Source organism: Mobula hypostoma, chromosome 8 (genome assembly GCF_963921235.1).
Source record: "Mobula hypostoma chromosome 8, sMobHyp1.1, whole genome shotgun sequence".
NCBI classification, from domain to species: domain Eukaryota; kingdom Metazoa; phylum Chordata; class Chondrichthyes; order Myliobatiformes; family Myliobatidae; genus Mobula; species Mobula hypostoma.
In genome coordinates, this window is record NC_086104.1 from 151,393,189 (window position 1) to 151,413,236 (window position 20,048).

Genomic DNA, 20,048 nt, shown 5'->3' on the forward strand with positions numbered 1-20,048 from the left:
AAGAGTCTGATAACATTGATATAGAAACTATTCTTGACCCTTTGGTAGGTGTCTCAAGCTCTTGTCCCTTCTGCCTGATGGGACAGGGGAAGAGAGAATGACTGGAGTGGGAGGGGTAGATAGGTAATATGTAAGGGGATGGAAGTTTATCAAAGGTAGATAGAGTTGGGGAATCACAGTGTAGAATGTAGAGTTGGGGGTCACAATCAGATCAGCCAAGTTCTTAGTAAATGTTGGGCAGACTCGATCAGATTCAGGTTTAATATCACCGGCATATGTTGTAAAATTTGTTGTTATGTGGCAGCAGTACATTGCAATACAATAATAAAACTGTGGATTATACTAATTCTCCTCCTCCTCCTTCCTATAATGTGGTGACCAGAACTGAACACAGTACTCTAAGTGTGGTCTAACTAAAGCTTTATAGCGCTGCACCATTACCTTGTGACTCCTGAACTCAATCCATTGATGCTGACACCCTTGGGTCTGCAGATTCTGGTGGTCCAAGTCAGAAACACTCTTACCCATTTTCATTCCGGTCCTAACTTGAAATCTGCTTTATTGCAAACTGTTTTGAACAAAATGAGGTACAATTGTGCTTGGGCCTAACTGGGTTGAGTCTTTTATCATAACTCGGGCGGTACTGTATTGTAGTAGTTAGCACAATGCTTTACAGTACTGGTGACCTGGGTTCAATTCCCACTGCTACCTGTAAGGAATATGTATGCTCTCCCCATGACTACGTGCGTTTCCTCCAGGTTCTCTGGTTTCCTTCCACAGTCCAAAGGCGTACCAACTGATAGGTTAGTTGGTCATTGTAAATTGTCTTGTGATTAGGCTGGGATTAAATCAGGGAATTGCTGGGTGGTGTGACTCGAAGGGCCCAGTGGGCCTATCTTGTGCTGCATCTCAATAAATAACTCTCACGATCCCCTGTCACTGATGGCCCTGTAAGTGCTGCAGCAAACCAGAGAGGGACAAAATTAGCTTGAGCCATTCTAGCATGAGAGAGGGAAGGGACTATCCTCAGAGTTTGCAAGAGTTGATCTCCCTTTTGGGTTGGCGTTGAACATTGAGAGGCCTAGATAGTGTGGATGTGGAGAGGATGCTTCCTTGGACAGGACAGCACAGCCTCTGAATAAAAGGGCGTCCCTTTAGAACAGAGTTGAGGAGAATTTTCTTTAGTCTCAGCGTGGCCAGTCTGTGCAACTCAATGCCACAAACAGCTGTAGAGGCATACCCAATGGCTGTGAAATCATTGGGTATGTTTAAAGCGGAGTTTGAAAACTTCTTGTTTAGTAAGGATATCAAAGGTTAAGACGAGAAGGCAGGAGAATGAGATTGAGAAGGGTAATAAATCAGCCATGATGGAACAGCAGAGCAGACTCTAAGGGCTGAATAGCCTAACTCTGTTCCTGTGCCAAATCGATGGGCTGAATGGCCGACTTCTGCTCCTTTGTCTTATGATCTTACCCTTTGTCTTATGGTCTTATGCCTTATAATGTTATGGCATGAGTTCTCAAAAAGAGGAGTTTACTGAGATTATTAAGGACTCGTCAGGTCTCTGTGGGAAGTTCAATTATGTGGACGGAAGCCAAAAAGACATTACAGTGAAAGGATAAAAATCTACTTTAGCTTATAAGCTGCCTCAGGATTAACGTTAACAGGAAGCAGTGCTGTCAAAGAATGTTGCACAATCACTTGTAGGATATTGGAATATCTGTTATGCTAATTGAACATCTTATACACTGACAGAGATGTCATTATGGATACTACATTTATTATTGCTATTATGTATGAGTGCGTTTATTACTAAAGCATGGAAAACCACTGCGTTCAGTTCTGCAGAAGATCATAAAGCCACATGCACCACTTAAATCTAATGCAAAACGAACTATTATGGGTTCCAGTTAATTAGGCCATCGGGGCAGCAGTTTATTTGAAACAACTCTCAAAGAACGAAAAAACAAAATCACTAAAATAGCTGGGATTCCCTTCATTTATTTGGGACACTATGCCTCTTAATTGGGACAGGGGACTGTTGCCGAACAGATATCAGTTGCGTGCACGCCACGTGGCTGTTAGACACTACACCATGTTTAGAGCAATTAGTTTTAAGTTGCGCTAGTTGCCTGTGTTTGTGTTCAAAATGCAGTGATTTTTGTCACTATTAGTTGGTGAGAAATGAACAGTACGACAATTCAGAAATGTTTTGCTTGGCTTCAAGCATTTATGCTTGGAGATGTCAGGAGCGGCAGTCAGACATTACAGAGCGAACAGTTTTTAAATAGCGTTAGTTGCGTGTGCTTGCTTTACGTTATCGACTTGGGCCAATGGATGCTGATTCAAAAAGCAGCGATTTTTGATAAATCTTGTTTTTTTTTATTTTGATGTTATGCAGGAAGGAAATGAAGTTAGTCCATTATCTGCACAAGGTGTCTGTGCTAATTTTGTTCATTTACAGTCAATCAAAAGAACACAGCAGATGAATTCCTCTGTTAATAACTATTAGGAACTAATACATAGTTTTACAGTACTGTGGAAGTATTGATAGTGTTCTAATTTGTTCTGTATTTCAGTTAAATCCATAATTTGTTACTCAGTTAAAGGGTAGTTTGCCTTTGTTATGCCTTTTATCTATTCCCATGACACTTTGGCTAATTGGGGCAGTTGCTTAATTGGCCCAAAATGTGTCCCAATTAACCAGAACCCACTGTAGATAATACACAATCTGTTCAAAGATTCCAAGTACATTAATTAATCAAAGTATGTGTACAGTATTCAACCCTGAGATTCATCTTCCCACAGACAGCCAAGGAACAAAGAAACATCATGGGACCCATTCAAAGCAAAACATCCAACACCCAATGTGCAGGAAAAAAAAATTGTGCAAATGGTAAAAAACGCAAAGTATTTTAAAAAATCAAACCTCAAAGTCATTGCAAGTCTATGAATATTCAGTTTAGCTCAGTTCAGTTTAATTTAGTGCTGTGTCGTTCATTAACTGCATGCTGCAGAGCCTGTCTGCCCTGAGACAAATTGCACAAAATTGCAATTTAAAAAGAAGTAACCAGATACACATCATAACATGATCTACAGAGTCCAATCTATAAGCAGTATCGATTAAACCTTGCCCAAGACCCAAGACTCTGGCAGCATTGATCTAGAAAGAGAGAGAGACTGGTCAAACAGAGGCAGATGGCTGCATTCAGTTGTCTTTGAGAAGAGCTTAACTGGCTCATATTCCGAAAGTTCAGAGGTAGGGAAGCCAAGTGAATAAATGACTGTGAAACAAAGCAAGCTTTAAATAGCCGAACACAAAACTAGTGCCAGCTGGGATGAAAGTAATTGAAATTACTGGTTCTATGACATACTGTCAGTGGCCACTCCATTAGGTACAACTGTACACCTGCTCGTTAATGCAAATATCAAATCAGCCAATCATTTGGCAGCAACTCAATGCATAGAAAGCATGCAGACATGGTCAAGAGGTTCAGTTGTTGTTGGAGGAGGGGGGTTTTGGGGTCAATGTTCTTGTTGCGTTTTTGTTATTTTTTTTGTGCGGGGAGGGAGATTTGGGGACCAATGTTCTTGTTGCGTTCTGTGCAGGAGGAGGGGGTTTGGGGGGTGGTTGATGAACATGTTGCTGTTCTTTTTTTTGTGCAGGAGGGATGGGGTTTGCTGCTTCTCTTTGAACTGACCTGCATAGTTTTCATTGTCTTGTGGCTATCTGGAGAAGAAGAATCTCAGAGTTGTACACCATATACATACCTTCATAATAAAATAGAAACATAGAAACATAGAAAATAGGTGCAGGAGTAGGCCATTCGGCCCTTCGAGCCTGCACCGCCATTTATTATGATCATGGCTGATCATCCAACTCAGAACCCCGCCCCAGCCTTCCCTCCATACCCCCTGACCCCCGTAGCCACAAGGGCCATATCTAACTCCCTCTTAAACATAGCCAATGAACTGGCCTCAACAGTTTCCTGTGGCAGAGAATTCCACAGATTCACCACTCTCTGTGTGAAGAAGTTTTTCCTAATCTCGGTCCTAAAAGGCTTCCCCTCTATCCTCAAACTGTGACCCCTCGTTCTGGACTTCCCCAACATCGGGAACAATCTTCCTGCATCTAGCCTGTCCAATCCCTTTAGGATCTTATACGTTTCAATCAGATCCCCCCTCAATCTTCTAAATTCCAACGAGTACAAACCCAGTTCATCCAGTCTTTCTTCATATGAAAGTCCTGCCATCCCAGGAATCAATCTGGTGAACCTTCTTTGTACTCCCTCTATGGCAAAGATGTCTTTCCTCAGATTAGGGGACCAAAACTGCACACAATACTCCAGGTGTGGTCTCACCAAGGCCTTGTACAACTGCAGTAGTACCTCCCTGCTCCTGTACTCGAATCCTCTCGCTATAAATGCCAGCATACCATTCGCCTTTTTCACCGCCTGCTGTACCTGCATGCCCACTTTCAATGACTGGTGTATAATGACACCCGGGTCTCGTTGCACCTCCCCTTTTCCTAATTGGCCACCATTCAGATAATAATCTGTTTTCCTATTTTTGCCACCAAAGTGGATAACTTCACATTTATCCACATTAAATTGCATCTGCCATGAGTTTGCCCACTCACCCAACCTATCCAAGTCACCCTGCAGCCTCTTAGCATCCTCCTCACTGCTAACACTGCCACCCAGCTTCGTGTCATCCGCAAACTTGGAGATGCTGCATTTAATTCCCTCATCCAAGTCATTAATATATATTGTAAACAACTGGGGTCCCAGCACTGAGCCTTGCGGTACCCCACTAGTCACCACCTGCCATTCTGAAAAGAACCTTAGAACCTTTAGGTTTCAATGAGATCCCCCCCCTGCTCACCATTCTTCTAAACTCTAATGAGTACAGGCTCAGATTTAGCCAGTCCTGATGCAGGATCTTGGCCTGAGACATTGACTGTTTACTCTTTTCTATAGATGCTGCCTGACCTGCTGAGTTCTTCCTGCACTTTGTGTGGGTTGCTTTGGATTTCCAGCATCTGCAGAATTTCTCATGGTCCAGAGCTATATTGATTTCCTGAGTATTATTTATTCAGTGAAGAGAGTGATGCATTAGCCTGCAGTAAAATCAGCTGAATGGCTTCATTACCTTGTCATCCTGTCTGCCCTTTCCGTCTTTGCTAATAACCAAGCAGTATGACTGTAGGATCATTCTTTAGTTTCAAGAGAACTGATTATGAACAAATGCACAATGCACACTCTTTAGGGCAAGTAATCTACTCAACGTCACATCCATCAAGGCAGGTTATCAAATACCAGTGCACCTACCACTGGGAGTGAAAGGGCAGGAGGATCCCCAAAGGCTGAATGCCATCAGTTATACAAAATAGCTACATTGCATAGAAACTATCTTTCAGCTATGCACTGCTACTTCAGCCTGCAGAACACTTCGTTTAGCCAAAGAGTCTGCCCAAAAAAAACTTCTTAAGACCTTGGATTTTGGTCAGGTATCTTAACAGCCCTGAACTGAACTCTGCTTCCATTGTCAAATTCCCCACATTCTTCAGGACAGAGACTGGAAAGACTTCTCATGACTTTGAATGTGAGAAATACAGAGCCAGAAACTGTTGAGCACATCGTAAAGGAAGACAAACTAATCTTCATTAGAGCTTTTTATTGTCTTAGAACACACCAAAGTGTTACGGCCAGATAAGCACGAATATAGAGTAATGTTTAACAGCAAGCAGGATGGCAATTTTCTTTACGTATTGTTGAACAAGACATTAACTGTATCTGGGACAGAAGGGAAAACTTTCTAGCTTTCATTGATATAGAGCAGGGGTTCCCAACCTTTCTTATGCCATGGATCAATACCATAAAGTGGGGCGGGGGGGGGGGTCTGTGGACCCCAGGTTGTGAACCCCTGATATAGAGCCAAGATATTTTGCAAATTGACCTGGGTGAGCAATGTTTGGATTGACATCTCATTCCGAAGACAAAGGATCCAACAGCAGAGCGCTGCTTCGTTGTTGCCATGAAGATGTTCCTGCTCAAGTCCTGTGAGACTTCTGAGTCATCAGCAAGAGTGGTGACCATCATGCTACTGATGACAAGTGCGTTCTAACACAGCAAGCTTACAATCCTACACTCTGTATAAAAAATTGCTCTTCCTAAATTTCATATTCTGGGATACACAAACTGTTAATCCCATATTAAAGGGGAACAAGTGTCTCATTGGTATTAATTTATTGAGATTCAGCATGGAATAGGCCCTTCCAGCTTTTGAGCCATGGTGCCCAGCAATCCCCCGACTTAACCCTAGCTTAATCATAGGACAATTTACAATGACCAATGAACCTACTAACCCATGTGTCTTTGGAAGGTGGGAGGACACCCACACAGTCATGGGGACAACGTACAAGCTCCTTACAGGCAGTGCCGGGAATTGAACCCAGGTTGCCTGTACTGAAAAGCGCTGTGCTAACCACTACCCTACCATGCCACCTCATGTTATTGTAAAACAAGAGCCCATAAAGCAACCTTGCAACGCTAAGGTGGCACGGCGCAACAGTGGTTAGCACAATGCTGTGCAATACAGACGATCTGGGTTCAATTCCTCCCGCTGTCTGTAAGGAGATTCCATGTTCCCCCCGCCACCGTGTGGGTTGCTGGGGGGTGCAGAGAAGGGCCTATTCTGTGCTGTATCTCTATAAATAAATACCCAGGAACTTGGATGATGCTTGTTCAGTTAATCACACACAAATTGGGATTCCATCAAGTTTGATTTGCTGGTTGAATTTGTTGTAAGGAAGGCAAATGCAATGTTCGCATTCATTTCCAGAGGACAGGACTAGAATATAAATATAAAAGCAAGAATGACATGTTGAGGCTTTATGAGGCACTGGTCAGACCACATTTGGAGTATTGTGAGCAGTTTAGAGCCCCACATCTATAAAACAATGCATTAGAGAGAGTCCACAGGAGGTTAATGAGATTGATCCTAGGAATTAAAAGGTTAACTTATAAGGAGCTCTTAGCCTGTATTCACTGTAGAATGAAGCAGGATCGCATTGAAACCTGCCAAATATTAAAAAGGTCCAGATAGAGTGGACGTACAGAATATGCTTCCGATAGTGGGAGAGTTCAAGGACTAGAGGGCACAGCTCAGAATAGAAGAACATGCCTTTAGAGCAGAGGTGAGGAGGAATTTCTTTAGCCAGAGCATGGTCAGTCTGTGGAATTCGATGCCACACACACAGCTGTGGAGGCCAAGTCACTGCTTGTACTTAAAGCGTAGGTTGATAGGTTCTTGATTTGTAAGGGCATCACAGGTTTTGTGGAGAAGGCAGGAGAATGGGTTGACAGGGAAAATAAATCAGCCACGACCAAATGGTGGAGCAGACTTGATGGGCTGAATGGCCTAATACTGCTCCTGTGTCTTCAGTGGAGGACGCACAATTTAGATATTGTGCATCCTGCACTGAACTACACGTCGGTGGCCTATCTGACACATCTGTGCACTGCTGCATGACCGATGTTGATAATTTCCTCACTGAAAGTAAGTGGTGAGCCTGAGAATTGAAAATGCAATAATCAAAGCCACTGGCAATGTGGAGATGAATGTTTGTTCAGGTATGTGCATAAGACGCAACTCCAGTGTGCAGTTCAAAGTTCAAAGTACATTCATTACTCAGGTATGTGCACTATATATAGCCTTGAGATTCATCTCCTTACAGGCAGCCACAAAACAAAGAAACCCTATAGAACCTATTAAAAAAAAAGACCATCAACACCCAAAAAAATCATGCAAGTATTTAAAATAGCGGTCCCGAACCACCAGGCCGCAAAGCATGTGCTACCGGGCCGCGAGGAAACGATATGATTTGGCAATATGAGTCAGCTGCACCCTTCCTCATTCTCTGTCATGCCCACTGTTGAGCTTGAACGCACGTGAGGTCATTACGCACGCGTCATCCATGTCAGCGCGGGAAGAAGATCAACTCCTCGAACTTACAAATGACGGCGGGCTGAAAAAGTATGTTTGACATAACATCTCTGCCGGCATTCTGGATCAAAGTCAAGGTTAAATATCCTGAGATAGCCACGAAAGCACTGAAAACGTTGCTTCCATTTCCAACATATCTCTGCGATGAATGCAACGAAAACTAAATTGCGGAATAGACTGGACATAAGGAACCCCCTTCGAGTATCGCTGTCTCCCATCACCCCTCGATAGGACCGTCTCGTTGCAGGGAAACAAGCCCAGGGCTCCCACTGATTCAGCGATATTGGTGTGTTGCAATGATTTTATATGTTCATATGGGGAAAATATGTGCTGTGTGTTTAATATCCAAACATTACTTAAAATGTAATGATGCTGTTGACTTATAAGTGACCTATAATTGACTTATCACTATATTCATGTGAGGAAAATATGCGCTGTGTGTTTAATATTAAATTCGTTAGATAAACCCTTTTAGAAACGAAATTGAGTGTATTAGCCACTTATAAATTACATAGTTGACTTATCACTTATATTCCAGTCATGATTAACACACACACCCCCCGAACAGAATCACCAAAAGCGATTTGTAGAAAAAAATCGGCACGTACACGCATGTGCAAGTCACGAATGCGCACACTGGTGCCCGCGCAAGGCTTCATGGTCATGGTAGTCTTTCTCGGGGTAAACACTACGTATTCGACTGCTACTCATGTCCGTTGGCAACCCTACCCCCCCTCCCCCCCCACCCGGGGTTGGCCGATCCGCAAGAATATTATCAATAATAAACCGGCCCACGGTGCAAAAAAGGTTGGGGACCTCTGATTTAAAAAGTAAACAAATAACACACAGAACTAAAGTTCATAAAGTGAGTCCACAGCCATGAAGCCAGTTCATCACTGCGGCTGGTCCAGGAGCCCGTTAGTTGCAGGCCACAGCCTCAGATCAGTGCGGAGATGAGTAAACCTCGTGGAGCAGCATGCTGAACACTGACCTGACCCTTGCCTCAGGCCCCAACACGCGGACTTTTCAATCTGGCCCGGCATTTAAAAGGGTCAGTCATTGGCTTGTTCCTCACTCTTGTATCCAGGCCCTGCCACTTGAATTCGGCCCCAAGTCTGCTTCGGTATATGGCCAAACATAGGCCCGTTCCTCTCTCTTGTGTTTGGGCCCTGCTGCCTGCACCCAACCTTTTCAATTATTGGAATAATTTGGAAGTATTATTTCTATATTATGCATGAATATATGATAAGCTCACAGAAAGGACAAGGAGTATCTCGGACGGACCTACATGGGTGACGGCCTAGCAGATCATGTGGCGTGAACCAGGGCAGAGCCTCAGGGCTGCTAACCCGGGAACGTACAGCTAGCTGAGAAGGAGAACAAACTGTGCAGGGGAATGCGGTAGCAGCGGGCGGAGATTAGTCCGGAAGCAGACAGATGATCCGGACTGGATCTGTCAAAAGGGGTGCAGGCGTGGCAGGGTGGAGTGCAAGCAGAACTGAAAGGGAAGGGGAAGGGGACCGACAGGGATGCGGATCTTGTAGGGTGAACTAGTGGCTAGAATATACCGGGATGAAGGGCCACTATGGCAGGATAGAGCAACAGGCTAAGAAGGCAGAGCGAACCTTGTGTGGGGAAGTAGACAGCAGGGATTAGCACCGAGGCAGAAGGATCATCCGGACTGGATAATGACAGACTGGGTCTGGGTGGAACTCAGGCAGAATTGAAAGGGAGAAGGCAACACTTAGCTCAAGTGGACTTGAGTTCCAGTTTGCCCTCTCACTATATTTCATTAGGAGATATAGCCGCTGTTGTGCCTTCCTTGTAACTGCATTGATTTGTGGGGCCCAGGATAGATCCTCAGAGCTGTTGACACCCAGGAACTTGAAACTGCTCACCCTTTCCACTTCTGATCCCTCAACGAGGACTGGTGTGTGTTCCCAACCACTCTATCTCACTCAGTGAGGACTGAGTGAGATCAAATGGCTGGTTGAATGGTTTTGAAAAATAACCTTGCACTCAACATCAGTATGAACTAAGAACTTACTGAATTAAATTTGAATTGACTTTATTCCTTACATCCTTCACATACACGAGGAGTAAAAATCTTTACGTTACGTCTCCATCTAAATGTGCAATGTGCAATCATAGTAATTTATAATAATTTATAATAAATAGAACAGTCAATGTAATATAGAGTTCATCAGTCTGATGGCCTAGTGGAAGAAGCTTGTCCCGGAGCCTGTTGGTCCTGGCTTTTATGTTGCGGTACCACTTCCCAGATAGTAGCAGCTGGAATAGTTTGTGGTTGGGATGGCTTGGGTCCCCAATGATCCTACGGGCCCTTTTTACACACCTGTCCTTGTAAGTGTCCTGAATCATGGGAAGCTCACAAGTACAGATGCGCTGGGCTGTCCGCACCACTCTCTGTAGAGTCCTGCGGTTAAGGGAGGTACAGTTCCCATACCAGGCAGTGATGCAGCCAGTCAGGATGCTCTCAGTTGTGCCCCTGTAGAAAGTTCTTAGGATTTGGGGGCCCATATCAAACTTCCTCAACCGTCTGAGGTGAAAGATGCGCTGTTGTGAGGGCCTCGTTGAAGCTGTTTACCCTCTCAACCCCAGATACATTGATGTCAACAGCGGCTAGCCCGTCTCCATTCCTCCTGTAATCCACAACCAGCTCCTTTGTTTTTGTGACATTGAGGGAGAGGTTGTTTTCTTGACACCACTGTGTCAGAGAGATGACTTCTTCCCTGTAGGCCACCTCGTTATTGTTTGAGATTAGGCCAATCAATGTAGTGTCACCAGCAAATTTAATTAGCAGATTGGAGCGGTGGGTGGTGACACAGTCATGGGTAGACAGGGAGTAAAGGAGGGGACTTAGTGCGCAGCCCCGAGGGGCTCCTGTATTGAGAGTCAGAGGGTGGACTTGAGGAGGGGGATGTCGAGGGAGTACACACCAATCCTCATTAAGGGATCAGCTGTGGAAAGGGTGAGCAGTTTCAAGTTTGTGGCATCAACATCTCAGAAGATCCAACATATTAATGCAATCATGAGGAAGGCATGCCAGTGGCTATAGTTCATTAGGAGTTTGTAGAGATTCAAAGTCTTGAGAAATTTCAACAGGTATACTGTGGAGAGCATCAGCATCTGGTATGGAGGCTCCAACGCAAAGGATTGCAAGAGGCAATAGACTCAGTCAGCTCCATCACAGGCACAGCCCTCCACAATCATTAATGATGTCTTCAAAAGGTGATTCCTCAAGAAGGTGGCACCTATCGTTTAGGACCGTCACATCCAGGTTGTGCTCTCCTCTCAATGCTACCATCAGGGAGGAGCGCACAGGAGCCTAACGATGCACATTCGATATTTCAGGAACAGCTTCTTCCCTTCTGCCATTCACAGTATTGTGGTGCCCCAGGGGTAGGGTATGGTCAACAGCCTGCCCCAGTATTCCTAATGACCAGCGCTACTGCGGTAAAATGCTTCTGTGGAATTATGGTGGGATGTTCAAGTTCATTTAGTGTTACATTTTAGCATGTGTTTGTGGGTCTCCCTGACTGTAACTGGGGTGTGTGATAATTACCTCCCCCCTCTGTACGAGACTGAATGGATTCACTCCCCGGGTCATAGCAACTGGTCTGTTTTTGTGTATCGCAATAAAAACAGCTGTTGAGCTAACCATGCCTTTCTCCTCTGTCATCATGGACCAAATGCTCACCACAATATGTTAGAGAGACCTGCCCCTCTCTAACATCCTGTGATTCCAGACAATTTGTAAAGTAATTTTGTGTTTTATTGCGTGTGTGAGTGTGTGTGTGTGTGTGAGTGTGTGTGTGTGTGTGTGTGAGTGTGAGTGTGAGTGTGAGTGTGTGTGTGTGTGTGAACACTATTCACAAACAAGAGAAAATCTGCAGAAGCTGGAAATCCAACCAACACACACAAAATGTGTGGAACTGGAGAAACTCAGCGGGGCAGGCAGCATCTATGGAAAGGAGTACAATCAACCTTTCGGGTCGAGAGCCTTCACTATTCCAGTTTTGCTCCATTTATGTCTTTTATTCTTTATTGTAACTTATAGATTTTTATATCTTGCACTGTACTGATTAACAAAACAACAAATTTCACAAAACACATCAGTGATAATAAACCTGACTCTGATTCTGATTTAATTTGCAGTAGGCTATCTATATTTCGAATCAAACATTGTTCAAAAACTCAAATTCACCCTTGTACCTCTTCTAACATCCTAATCTTTGCCTGTACTCATCATACAAAAGATTAAAAAATAGTCCTTGGGCTTTTTTAAGTCAGAAACCTTCAGTAGGTCTGAGAAAATCCGTTCATAGAATTAGAATGAAGCCCTTGGACCATGACATCCTAGATCCAAGCTACCTTTAGGACATAGTACAGCACATTACAGGCCCTTCGGCCTACAATGTTGTGCCGACCCTTAAACCCTGCCTCCCATATAACCCCCCACCTTAAATTCCTCCATCTTCCTGTCTAGTAGTCTCTTAAACTTCACTAGTGTATCTGCCTCCACCACTGACTCAGGCAGTGCATTCCACGCACCAACCACTCTCTGAGTAAAAAACCTTTCTCTAATATCCCCCTTGAACTTCCCACCCCTTACCTTAAAGCCATGTCCTCTTGTACTGAGCAGTGGTGCCCTGGGGAAGAGGCGCTGGCTATCCACTCGATCTATTCCTCTTACTATCTTGTACACCTCTATCATGTCTCCTCTCATCCTCCTGCTCTCCAAGAGTAAAGCCCTAGCTCCCTTAAACCAGGCAGCATCCTGGTAAATCTCCTCTGTACCCTTTCCAATGCTTCCACATCCTTCCTATAGTGAGGCGACCAGAACTGGACACGAACCCACCCTTCTACCCCCACATCCAGGTCGTTAATAAAAATCATGAAAAGTAGAGGTCCCAGAACAGATCCTTGTGGTACACCACTGGTCACAACCCTCCAATCTGAATGTATTCCCTCCACCACCACCCTCTGCCTTCTGCAGGCAAGCCAATTCTGAATACCTTTGAAATGTCCCAGCGAACAGTTTAAATAACATTACACTCATCCAAGATACAATCCACAAACAGGCTTTGCACAGAGATAGCATCCTACTCCGTAACCCTGATACTGCTTTCAGGTTGCTGATTAATCACAATGAAAACACTTGCCATCAATTACTGCTGTACGCCCTCAGGATGGCCACACGAGATGAGGAATGCTACCTTCAAAAATGCACAGTTTTCAAAGCCCAGACAGAAAGTGGTATCACTCCAAGCAGATTACAAGTGACTCCTCCTTTATAAACACAGCTTTTCTTAACTATTTATTGATTAGCCCATGCTCAGCATCAGTGCACCCGTAGATCAAAAATCCACATTTCACGAAATTTGCTCCTGGCTTTTCAAGCTAGACTGACAAAGCAATGAATCTGAAATGAAATCAAAGCCCTGCTTTGAACATCCAGACTTTTACCTTTGTCGGTAGAATCTCAGAGGGTGTTCGAGGAGGCATACAGTAGTGAGATAGATTCGGCTGGTTCCATGGTGCCACAACAACATCCTCACACCCAGAATCAGTAATACCAATGAACTGATTGTGGACTTCAGGAAGGAGAAGTCAGAGGAACACACACCAATCCTCATTGGGGGATAAAGGGTGAGCAGTTTCAAGTTTCTGGGTGTTAGCATCTCTGAAGATCTATTCTGGGCTCAACATATCGATGCAATTATGAAGAAGGCACAAATGTTCGTAATATTAAACCTGATTCTGATTCTGCCAATGTTAGATTTCACTTAGCACTATGCAAGTTTGTTCTGGTTTCATAACTGCAATTTTCACACCCTTAGCTCCAGCTTATCTGTGGAGGAGATCTTCCCCAATTTCATATTTTATACATTTTGGACGGGTGACAGGGTGTTGATATGTCTCTATCAAAGGAGGTGTAAGGCACTCCTTCCCTCTGCTAGCCTTCAGGTCACCCTTTGGCAGGGTGCATCACCTGCTTAGCCCTCTGATCAGAATCTCTGAAGGCATGGGAGAAGGTGGTGGATGGTTGTATGAGCAGTTGGTGCATATCACAAGTCCTGGTTATGCAACCAGTGACGCCAGGCAGACAATCTCTGAAGAGTGTTGATAATGGCTGGAGTCACCCGTCTTGTAAAGACACCTCCCAGACCTCGATGGCAAACCAATTCTGTGCAAAAATTTGCCAAGAATAATCATGATCATGGGACCAAGATCACCTATGTTATACGACAAGGCATGTGATGATATATTTTGGGTCAGTTCCCTTCAGACTGGACAGAACCAACGACTAAGTGTTGTAGGAAAGGTGCAGCAATAGGACCATTGCATACTTCCACAGCAATGCTTTCAACGTGCAACTTTGTCACTAATATTTAGCTTAACAATTCAAAACTCACAAGCTCATCAAGACTGCGAAAATGTCTCCTAAGGAATATATTTAAAGAAGATCATAAGAGAGTGTACAGGCAATTATAGTTCATGCTTAGAATACAGTTTGTTAAAATACCCAGTATTCATGTCATGTTAATTGAGAGGACCATACATATATAATCTCCAAGTAGACCACAACCATGTCGTTGGGTTTGGAGACTTGCGTGCCTCAATGATCCGGAGAGCAATGTTGGTTGGAGTCAGGGCCTTGTGCTTTGGCTTCTGGTAGGGTCACCCATGCCAAACAGGTCAAAGGGTAGAGGTCAGACTAAGAGTGCCCCATCAGACCTCCAGGTTCAGGGGTTCAGCTCTGGGCTAACAACCCTGACTGATCAAAAAAAGCTTATTATGGAAACAGCAACGAAGAATCCTTCTATATCTGTGTGCAACCAAGGACAGACATAGATGGAGGACTTTCATTGCTGCCCTAAACGCCAGAGGAATAACAGGGAGTAACTAAATAAGTACAAATATGAATTTTTACAAGACTGGATTTGTTCAGAATGAAAAAAAATGAATGCTGGAAGAATTCAGCAGGTCAAATAATGTCTGTGGAGGCAAGGTGCATGTTAATATTTCGGATCAGGACCCTGCATCAGGATTGCGAGGGGAAAGTAACACATGTAAAATGTTGGAGGAACTCAGCAGGTCAGGCAGTATCTAACGTCATCTCTTTATTCCTCTCCACAGAAGTTACCTGACTTGCTGAGTTCCTCCAGTGTTTTATGTGTGTTACTCTGGATTTCCACAATCTGCAGAATTTCTTGTGCTTGTCAGACCATAAGGCCATTGGACATAGGAGCAGAAATAAGTCTTTCGGTCCATGAAGTCTGCTCCACCATTCCAATATGGCTGACTTATTATCCCTCCAAATCCCAGTCTCCCCATAACACTGGACAGAGACTGGTAGATGTTTGGTAAAGGATCGGGAGTGATAAGCAGACAGAACCAGGAAGGTAAGGGGAAGAGGGAGGGGATAGGAAAGGAGAACGAAGAGAGGAGAAACCCAAGTGGACAAGTGAGTGTGTGGGATGAGAGTGCTCAGGGTATGGGTTGTCTAAAGTGAAAAACACTATGCTCACACCACTGCGCTGTTCTTTCAGTTTGAGCTCGGCTTCAGCATGTCAACTGAGAAGGCCGAGATGGACAGGCCAGTGTAGGGGTGGGGAGGGGAGTTAAAATGCCAACCAACCAGAAGCTCAAGATGGCTGTCCTGCACTGCTCAACCATGTTCACTCTTTGACAATATTAAATACCAACAGATTTTTACAACGTCTCTATATGTATGTAGCCAGCATAATGAACGACCCCGTCAACCCCAGGCATTCTGCCTTCTCCCCTCTCCCACTGGGCAAAAGATACAAAAGCCTGAAAGCATATACAACTTCTACCCTACTGTTATAAGACAATTGAATGGTCCCCTAGTATGATAGGTTGGACTCTTGGCCTCGCAATCTACCTTATTGTGATCTTGCATCTTAGAATTTGCCTGCACTGCACTTTCTCTGTGTCTGTTGCACTTTATTCTGCATTGTTATTGTTTTACCTTGTACTACATCAATACAATGTGTAATGTATTGATCAGAAGACCATAAGATAATAAGCTATAGAAGTAAAATTAGGCCATTTAGCCCATCAAGCCCACTCCACCATTTCATCATGGCTGATCCATTTCCCTCTCAGCCCCAATCTCCTGTATTCTCCCTGCATCCCTTCATGCCCTGACTAATCAACCTCTGACTTGAATATACTTGGCTTCAACAACTGCCTGTGGCAACAAATTCCACAGTTTCATCACTCTCTGGTTAAAGAAATTCCTCCTCATCTCCATTCTAAATGGATGCCCCTTTATTCTGGGGTTGTGTCCTCTGGTCTTAGTCTCCCCACCATAAGAAAGATCCTCTCCATATCCACTTTATTGAGGCCTTTCAATATTTGCTAGGTTTCAATGAGCTCGGCTGGTGGCGCAGTGACATCAGCGCCAGACTCCGGAACAGAGGTTCCCGAGTTCGAACCCAGTTGGGCCGTTCCCCAGTATGCTTTCCATCCGTGCCGGGTTGAGTGTTGAGATCGCAACTCGACCTCATAAAATGAAGAAAGATACTGCGAAGTGTCTGTGTGAGGAATGGCGCGCCACACAGTCTCTCGTTCTGTGCCTTGTAAGGCATGAAAATGCCCAACGCTGGTCTCTCAGGCCTGAGCTGACGTCATCATCATCATCATCAATGAGATCCGCCCCTCATTCTTCTGAAATCCAGTGGGTACATGCTCAGAGCCATGAACACTCCTAATATGACAAGTCATTCAATCCCAGAATTATTTTTGCGAACCTTCTTTGAACTCTCTCCAGTGTCAGCACATTCTTACTTAGATAAGGGGCCCAAAACTGCTCACAGTACTCCAAGTGAAGCCTCAGCAGTGCCTTATAAAGCCTCAACATTACATCTTTGCTTTTATATTCTAGTCCTCTTGAAATGAATGCTAATATTGCATTTGCCTTCCTCACCACTGACTCAACCTGCAAATTTACCTTTAGGGAATCCTGCATGAGGACTTCCAATTCCCTTTGCACCTCAGATCTGAATGAACAGTACACAAGATAAGCTTTCCACTGCATCTTGGTGCGTAATTCCAATATCTTTCTTCTAAAATATCTTCCCATCTATTTTGCTCTTCAAACCACAGTGCTGGTTACAGCATCATCTGTCCATATCCTTTTCAGCAATGGTCCTAAACCTGTGGTTGCACAGATCACCAGTACCCTCTTTTTTCAACATCCCACGAAGTACTTACACCCCATATCTCAACAAGATACTCTCCTGCAAAATGTGCAATGTGTCACTGCCATTGGAATGGATTCTTCTGTCTCTTAATATTCTACACCTCCAAGAGGACCTTGGAGGGTTTGGCGTAGGGTTTCTTTGTTGTAGGGTTTGGAGGCTTGTGTGTTTCAATGACCTGGAGAGCTATGTTGGCTGGAGTCAGGGCTTTATACTTTGGCTCTTGGTAGGGTCAGCCATGCCAAACCAAATCAAAGGGTAGGGGCCAGACAGTGGTCCACCGGTCCTCCAGACTGACAACCCTGACTGGTAAAGCAATGAAAGATCCTTCGACATCTGAGTGCGACAATATTCCTGGGTCTCCACCAGGACTTGCATTACTGACAGTACTGAAAACTGAGAGGAAGCCACTGACGTGATGAAGGAAGCCCTGGACACCACCAGAAATAGAGGGACCTTCACTGATGCCCTAAACACCAATAAATAAAAATCTACAATCAGCCCAACTTGAGGCTTCAGAACCCATGGAAGGAAGGGGTGCCTCGTGAACTGGGAGAAGGAATGATTGAGGAAAGATAATAGAAGAATGGAGTTTATATCCCAAGTAAGCTGTTCACTATTAGCATATGCTCCAAGGCTAAAGTGAACCCTGGTAACTATATGACGCCTCTGATGTTTAGGAACTGCTCTGTCAGCAGATTATGAGCACAACAATTAAATCAAGAGGTTACCTGTGGCAGGATAATGGCTGCGAGTATCCCCACTGTGATGATGACGTTATCCTCGAACCACAAATTGATGGCATCTATGCAGCCTCGGACATGGATGACTTTGTCAACCTCAAAATGCTGTGTGAAACAACAATAATCGCTCAGCATTGTGGACAAGGAGTTCTCTTAAGGTATCTATCAACAAATGTTAAAGGTTCAATGCTAATTTATTATCAAAGTCCAAATATCTCACCATTTGCTACCCTGAGATACATTTTCTTGCAGGAATTTACAGTAGAACAAAGAAATACAATAGAATCCATGGAAAACTGAACACAAACAAGGACTGAAAACAGCCAATGTGCAAAAGAAGACAACCTGTTGACAAACAAATAATCAATAAATAATTACAGAATTGCGCAAAAGTTTCAGACACATACATTTTATATATTTTGGGTGCCTAAGACATTTGCACAGTACTGTAGTAGTTTTATGTATTTCACTGTACTGCTGCTGCAAAGAAAAAAAACAAATTTCATGATATATGTTAGCGATAATTAAACTGATTCTGATATGGATCCCTATTGCGGACTGAGAGTGGGAAGGGGGCAGGGAGAGGGGAATCATGGTTGGGAAAAGGGGAAGAGAGAGGGAAGGGAGTGGGAAGCACCAGAGAGACAATCTGTAGTGTTCAATAAACCAATAGTTTCGAATCAAATTGCGTTGCCTTTGGCTGTGTCTGCAAACCTCATGGCATTCCTTCTCCGCCACCTGTCCCACAACCCTCCCGTAGCGCCCCACTTCGACCAATCCCAACATGCCAGATTTGCAATCTCACTCTCTGTTCCATGTTGACAAATACAATACTGTGCAAAAGTCTTAGATACCCTAGCTATATAAAAGTGTCTGAGGAACACATGTGTTATACAGTACTGTATAACACCAATAAGACAGCAGAGGTTAAATAAACTACGCATTTATTCTTCCTACCAAACTGCATAACCCAACACTTCCCCACACTGTATTTCATCTGCCACCGCTTTGCCCACTCTCTCAGCATGTCCAAGTCCTCGTGCCATTGCCCTGCACCCACTATTAGAGTGGGAAATAGCTTCTTCCCTATCGTAAGACTACTGAACTCCCTGCCACTATCAAGTTCCCTCTATTTTTTTCTCTGCAGCTGTGCAGGAAATTTTTACATGGCCTGAAAACTGCACGGTATTTTAAGTATATTTTTTGTGATATGTATACACTGCCTATTTAGAATGAAATTGAAAAATGATATACTTTTGATCTTATTTATTAGTTGAAGGGTATAATGAAATACAGTACAACAAAGAAAATCTTTCACGTTTTGTAAACTTTTTCTCATCTGTATTATAAATCCATTGTCTATAAACACTATCCAAGTTGCATACACATGAAAGATTTGTCTTAATTCTCATTAAATCATTCAAATATTCCACTTCTAGTCTGTTTCTGGGTGTACATTTGATTGAATTCATAAGACTGAATCCACGTTCACAGTCAGCGTTAGAAGCTTGTAATGTTCCAACAATGTCAACAAGACAGTTCTTCAAATTCTTCATTTCTAAGCACGTAGTTCAACATATCAGTCAGTGGAGGTGTTAACTGAACTAGTCCTAACTTACTCAGAAATGACAAATTTGAAATTACAGTACTGCTGCAATATTTTGAGGCAACGCTTTCATTGTAGTTCGTAATAGTAGCTGAGTAATTTTTTTGTCAGTCCTACAACATTCTCTTTTCCAAATTCAAAACTGGTTGCGTTTGCAATAGCAATGGGGTCAAAAGCTTGCCGTTCTCTTAACTCTTGGTCAGGAAATATATTATCCAAGTCACGTTGAATGAATCGAATAATAGGTGCAGTATCCATGTCAGAATTTAATAGATGCAAGCAGATCTTTCAGTTTAATTACAGGGTATTTTACAATTACATTAACCGATTTCAAAATTATTTTAGCATAATTTAAAAATTATATTAACATAATTTCCAAATTATATTAATATACTTTCAAAATTATATTAACATTACATACAAGAAAATTCCAGCTTG

At 43.5% G+C, this 20,048-nt stretch overlaps 1 protein-coding gene across 5 annotated transcripts in view; it reads right to left on the bottom strand.

Moving 5' to 3' along the window:
* Positions 1 to 20,048, bottom strand: part of LOC134351054 (tetraspanin-15-like) — a 269,479-nt gene that overhangs the window by 29,662 nt on the left and 219,769 nt on the right. For all 5 annotated transcript variants that reach the window (XM_063057074.1, XM_063057072.1, XM_063057071.1 and 2 more), the window contains one exon: positions 17,993 to 18,109. In XM_063057074.1, coding sequence (XP_062913144.1) covers positions 17,993 to 18,109 — 117 coding nt within the window. The remainder of the gene's footprint in view (positions 1 to 17,992; positions 18,110 to 20,048) is intronic.